The sequence below is a fragment of the Arabidopsis lyrata genome, assembly GCF_000004255.2.
Source record: "Arabidopsis lyrata subsp. lyrata unplaced genomic scaffold ARALYscaffold_8, whole genome shotgun sequence".
Classification (NCBI taxonomy): domain Eukaryota; kingdom Viridiplantae; phylum Streptophyta; class Magnoliopsida; order Brassicales; family Brassicaceae; genus Arabidopsis; species Arabidopsis lyrata.
The window spans coordinates 17,379,562-17,386,077 of NW_003302548.1; the positions used below are offsets into that span (position 1 = coordinate 17,379,562).

Genomic DNA, 6,516 nt, shown 5'->3' on the forward strand with positions numbered 1-6,516 from the left:
ATTTTAAAATTTCGGTTCGGTTTCGGTTTTAAAATTTAGTATCCATTCGGTTATTTTTGAGTATTTTCGGATATTTTAGGATATATTTCAGTTATTTTCGAGTATTTTTATTATTTTTATATATTTTTCAAATATTTTTATTATTTGGTCTATAAATAACTAATTATTTTGAAAATATAATTGTATTTCGGGTGTTTTGGTTACCCGAAATATTTCGGTTCGGTACAGTTACGGTTATTTCGGTTATAAAATTTAGTATCCATTCGGTTATTTTCAAATTTTCGGTTCGGTTCGGTTTTTTTTGCTTCGATTTCGGTTCGGTATATTCGGTTCATTTGCCAAAACCTATTTCAAATCGTAATTGAATTAACCAATTCTATTTTTAAATTAGTTTTTGGTTATTTTAATCTAGTTAAAACCATATTGGTCTAAGGTTCATGATTTCACCCTAACTTTTGACCTTTTAGACAATTTTGGTTGCATGCAATAAAAGCCTAAAGTTACTCATCTTTGATGCTTTATAAGATTGAGTTCTACTGCAATTTGTGGAAGAAAAGGATTATTACCATTTAAAACATTGACAATAGCCAAAAGTTAAAGATAAACTATAACTTGATAACTTTGGTGGCAATAAAAGCCTTAAGTTACTTATCCTTCTACAGAGTGTTTGTTATTTTCAAGTGTTTGCTTTTTCTTTTGTAAACAGTAACTACACAAAGTCTCTGCAGAAAGAGATGAAGCATAGAAAATGCCGTAGATACCTTAAAACCCGAATGCATCCATGTTTGATGATCGGTTTTCGAAGAGAACCCACTTCTCGGCTGCTTCTTACACTGCATCAAGGTCGAAACTTTACGGTGACTAGCTCGGAGAAAAGTATCTTACATGATCAAAATTGTTTCTGAATGCTGCAGCTTGTGGTTGTGGTTGTGGTTGGGTTTGGGCTTGTGGTTGTTGTGTTGACTCGAAACTGTTTCTTAAATAGAGACCTGTGTTGAAGTATAAGCCAGTTCCACCACAAGGAGGATCAACAAACTGAGGGGTTGGTGTTAAGCTAGACCGGGATGCTTCTTCATCTGCTTCTCCTTGGTTCATGACCATCAAGTCTTTTCCCATTAACCTTAAAACCGGGTTAGAAGGACTTGGAGGCACAACGGCGTTGGGATTCGTTCTGCTGGAGAACTTACTCTGGAGATCCAAAGCTTGTTGGATCTTGTATGGTGACTGCTCAAATGGATGATTTGGATCCAAACGTGTGGGTGAATTAGTTAAGTTCATCGTGATTGACGAAGAAGCTGCTCTTCGCTGCAGCAAGTGAGATCCTTGATGATTCCGAGTAATGCCCTCGGAGATTCTCTCTTTTCTTTGGCAACAACAAGACTCTTGATCATTGTTTCTAAATCTGGAAGGTAATGTTGTCTTGTCAATGGTAATTGGCTCAGCCTCGGTTGTCCCATGATGAGATGGAACACAAAAGCTCATCGAGGTTGTTGAGTAGGACATGGCAATATCCGGTGAGAAATTTTCTCGGAAAGTAGAAGATAACTCTGCGGGAAAATTCAATCTACCAGCTGCAAAGTTTGAAACTGCGGAAACAGGTGATTCAGATGAGTTTCTGTCAAGCTGATCCATGGAAGACTGAACCTGGCTTGTGATAACCGACGAGTTCCCAAGATTCTCATCAAAACCCATATCTCGAGGACTTGGTAAAAATGATCCTGGAGGTCCTGGAATAGGAATGGTATCAACCTCTACAAATAAGCTTCCTTGTCCAACTACAGAATCAAACCTTTCATTCTCCTTGCAAGAGGTTTGCCCGTAAATCATATTCCCAACTTCGGAGTAATACATTGCTCGCTCTCTGGGTAAGATTTCAATAGATGGTGGACTGTCTGACTGGTAGAACTCAGCACCCATATCATCAGTTTTGTCCAAAACATGAGCTCTTTTGTTATTAGCTTCTTCCTCTTCACTACTTTCGTCGTCATCATCATTATAATCATCGTAACCACTAGATGAAGGATTTGATCTCAGTAAGACCTCATTTCTTTCTCCATTATCACCAGAAACATAATCATTATCTGGCAGCTCACGTTCTTGAGTCATTTCAGATTCCCATTTCCCTGTTTCTTCTTCATCTTCTTCCTCCGAGAAATCCAACCGAGCTTTATTTAGCTCCACAGGCACAGATAGTCGCCTCCAGGCATTTGGTACAAAAGGTGGGGAAAACTTTCTCATGCTAGTTCCACGAGGAGATGCATCTGAAACATCTACAGCATCTGAGCAGAAATTCTTTCCAGGTGGATACTTATCTTCTTGAAATGAAGCAATGCTCTTCTTTAATCGGAGAGTGTTTATTTGAATTCCCTCAAGTGACTCATCTTCTTTTTCACTCTGAGGGACTCTAAATGAACGACTTTGAGCACTTTTACTCCCAAACAAAGCCTTTTTTGGTCGAGCAACTTCGCTCCCCAGCTTCTGTTTATATAAAGGATAAGAATCTGTGGCAAACAAATCAGTACCTCTCAACACAGTAGGATCTCCTCCTGACCATGTATCTTCATCATCCGATAGCTGATCCCGCAAACCATATAATTCATGTCCTTTCTCATTTAGCTTCTTCGAAATCAGACCACGTTTCGCTAGCATCCGCTGATTATGGATTCTATGATGACCAGTGTGACTACCTTCTCCAGAAAAACCTCTTTGATCTCCAGGTATCTGCTGTACAAAGCAATGTGCTGTTATTTTATGATCAACAATGAATATGCAAAAAAAAAAACACTATTGACAGCAACCTATGGAATTACCTCTGGAGCATTAGCTTTGTGATTGGTTAGTTTAACATACTTGTGAGGCTTCTTTACTCGACGAATTTTCCTCAAGCATTTATTGTTTCCTTTACTACCTTGGCTTAAACATTTCTTACCACCACTACCATCCTCATGCTGTTCTCTCGACGGAGTAGTAGAAGTCTTCTTCTCGCTGAACTCAGATAAAATCCGCAATTTCTGCCCCTTAGCATCAATATAAACCGGACCAACGCCAACAGGCGAAACTTTCCGCTTCTTAGACACTTCAGACTTCTCAGCAACAACTCTATTTGTATAACTCAAAATCGACACCCACTTTGTTCCATTTCTTTTATCAAGATCTTCTAATGTGCCTTCTTTCGCAGAAGCGTAGATATCAACCATCGTTTTAACTTTCACCCGTGGCTTACTTCTAGGCTTGTTTGGCTTACTACTAACAACCGGTGGCAGTGCTGAGTCAACAGACAAACACTGGTCGATGTGAGCATTCAAAGTTGTGTTAGAAGCTGAGGAGAAGGTTTTGCAAATAGGACATGTTTTTGAAGCCATTATTGATTCAGAAGTCGTCACAAGGCCACCACAACTATCTTCTTTAGATTTCACCATCCCTCTTCCACACTTTTTACTGTGGTTGTCCTTCTTGTTACTTGTAGCAGCTACAACTATCTCTACTTCAGACTTGGAAACACTTGTACTCGAAAACAAACCATTCTCGATGATTCTTGATTGGCTACTAACTCCTCCTTTACTAGTCTCTGCTAATGTCTGATTCAACCCAAGTTTAGCCAAATCTCTTCCATGATGAACATAGGATACGATTTGCTTCCCCGACGATGAACTAGCCTTGGTCTCAAACTGGTTACTTACGGTGGAAACTTTCTGTAACGGTGGCAAAGGATCAGTTATGCCATGAGTTGAGAAAAGTTGGAGACTTTTTGAGGAAAATGGCCAATTGTTCTTGATGTTGTTCTTCCGGTTACTATATGCGTAATCTCTGCAAAGCATAACACAACAAAGTTGTTAACTTTCAAAACTCTAAAGATAAAGAGTTAAACATAAAAGATTCTTAAAACTTAAAAAGGAACAAAGTTTGACGATACTGAGCTATGTATAGGGAACAAGGAAACCTACGTTGATTTTATTGATACAAAATCAGAGAAGGTGGAAGAAGAAAGAAACTGACCCATTAATCACTACCAAGGAAGAAAGAAGAAAGCTTAAAACTTTGGATCTCTAGCTAAGATTTGACACTGACCCATCATGAAATCCAGAGACTTTTTTTCTTTTATTTTGGAGAGAAAACCATAAGGGCGAAGAAACCCAGAAGAAGAAAAAGAAAGAAAAAAGACTGAGAGGGAAAGTTGAAAAATTTACCTGATGGAGAAATTGGAGAGATGGGATTGACCTAACTCATGGGAAGAAGTGGGGAGATGTAAGAAAGGAGGAGAAGAAGAAGAAGAAAGTGGGTCATTTGGTGGGTTCTCAGTGGATAAGAACATTTGATTCTTCCACTGTTACTATTTGCCTCTTCCTCTTCGTTTCCCAAATACTTCCGCATAACACCAGATCTTCTTTATCATCACCTACCTAAGTCTGACTCTTATCTTACTCCTGCAAAAACAACACAAGTACATGTTTCTCAGATTTGAAAATCTTCTTGGTAGAAGAACATTATTTCATGTGGAAGAAGAAGTCACACTAAAGTAATTAGGATTAAAGATTTTTTTTTCTTTTTTTGATTTGATGAAGTGAAATCTCACAAAGAGGAACAATTATTCGCACGCCAAAAAAAGTTTCAGTTTCCAATCTGATTCGAGAGAGTTTATTTTATGTTGAGTAATCATAAGAAAAAGTAGATTAAGACATCCGTAATTAGATGAAGAAGCTACCAGATACAATAATAGAACAAAAGTTAAGATGAACTCAACTAGTAATTTAAACAAACAGATAGATAGATATGGTGTTCATAAACTTAAAGACATAAACATTTGTAAGAAGAAGAAAAATCAACAAACGAGGTAGATTCTTGATTAGCCAACAAAGACTGCAGATGGATTTAAGAACTGATAAATCAACAAGAGATTAGATTAAGATTTACACAGAGGGGAGAGAAATCTGAAAATCTTGAAATCAAGAACCCAAAACATAACTACATGAAAGCCAAGATCGGGAAGAAGGACAAAAAAAAGACTTTGAGGAAACAGTGATCTTTTTTACTCGTAAATCTATAGATATACACACATACCAATCTCGTAGATTTCAAGATTTGGATCTTATAATTAAATAAGAGATCAAAGAGAAGGAACAAGAAGAATAACTAAATCCACAAACTTTAAAACAAGAACAAGAAACGAAACTTAGTGTTGATGGATTTGAGAAAACGATGGTAAACACAAACCTTAGATGGTTTTTCTTGGCAAGAGAAAAGAAATGGCTTCTTAGAGAGAGAAAGAGAGCATTGAAGAGAAGAAAGAGATTGAGAGATAGAGAGAGAGAAGAAGAAGAACGAAGCACACTATACAATAAAAAAAAAAAAAATTGGTGTTCCATATAAGTCCACAAACGTATTATCACTAAATGTGAATAAAATAAAGAAAAACAAATGAGTGCAAGAGGAAAAAAAAAATTGAAAGTGTCCACACTAAGTTCAATTATTATCACACTCCACCATCTTTTATTTTATCATTTTCTTTTGTATAGATTTTGGTATAGCTAATTAATTTTCTTGATAACATTCTCTTATTCCGATAAATGTTAACTTTTGTTGTTGGCTTTCTATGTAAAAAGGACTTGTTGTTTATTAAAACTAAAACCTCATATTGTAATTAGAAAAATATGAGACAAAGATAAACTAAAAGTGTAAAACTAAGATCTATGCTATCAAATAACTGAAATTAAGATCCTTAAAAGAATTGGAATATGAATTAGGGAAGATTGTGGCTTTTTCTGTAATCAATTTTTATATTAAATCTGAAAATTTTAAATGCTTTATAAAATTTAAGGCTATTGGCTGCGTAATATTCAAAACTAAACCAAAATCATCCAAATAAACTCATTTTATATTTAATTATTTTTTATGAATATATATATTGAATACTTTTTTTTTATGAACTTGAAATGTTTGAAAAAACAATCCAACAAAATATAAAGAACAATTACATGGTTGTCATAATAACTTAAAAACATTTAGACAACAACTGATAATACGGGTTATTAAAATTGAATTTATAGTCAATGTTATAATTTGATGTAATTTATAGTAAAAATTATATGGTATAACAAGTGCTTGGTTACCTCCTATTTTTGTTAAATTCGATTTAAAATCCAAATCCAAATTTAAGAGTTGTCAAATTTCAAGATCCAACTATTAAAATAAAATATTTATCTCCACAAAAAAAGAAGCTCAAAAATGAATTACCAAGTAGCAATGGATGTGGGGCCCACATAGCAGACAAGCAAGCGACACGTCGCAATCACATCAATCTTAAAAAAAAATCTTGGGGCCGTTGTTCCTCCACTCTCTCTATTAAATTATTAATAATTTTTGTTTACTATTTTTACTTTTTAACCAAAACGAAATCATTTTGTACGTTCATGAAATCTTATTTACGAAATTCGTACAACATAGGCCTGGACAAAATACCCGGAACCGAATATCCGAACCGAAAAACCCGAACAATACCCGAATCGAACCCGAACCCGA

At 35.6% G+C, this 6,516-nt stretch overlaps 1 protein-coding gene across 3 annotated transcripts; it reads right to left on the reverse strand.

Annotated features, from left to right (window-relative positions):
- Positions 1–585: 585 nt before the first annotated feature.
- Positions 586–5,316, reverse strand: LOC9302206. Of its 3 annotated transcripts, none has more exons than XM_021030443.1 (4): positions 5,212–5,316; positions 4,188–4,424; positions 2,811–3,807; positions 586–2,721 (listed from the first exon to the last, which is right to left on the reverse strand). In XM_021030443.1, the coding sequence occupies exons 2-4, from the start codon at positions 4,310–4,312 to the stop codon at positions 862–864; spliced, it is 2,982 nt and encodes a 993-aa protein (XP_020886102.1). In that variant the 5' UTR covers positions 4,313–4,424; positions 5,212–5,316; the 3' UTR covers positions 586–861. The 3 variants fall into 3 exon arrangements, with proteins under 3 accessions (XP_020886102.1, XP_020886093.1, XP_020886098.1); XM_021030434.1 differs by having other exon boundaries at positions 586–2,724; XM_021030439.1 differs by lacking the exon at positions 5,212–5,316 and adding an exon at positions 5,059–5,152 and having other exon boundaries at positions 586–2,724.
- Between the last annotated feature and the right edge of the window lie 1,200 nt (positions 5,317–6,516).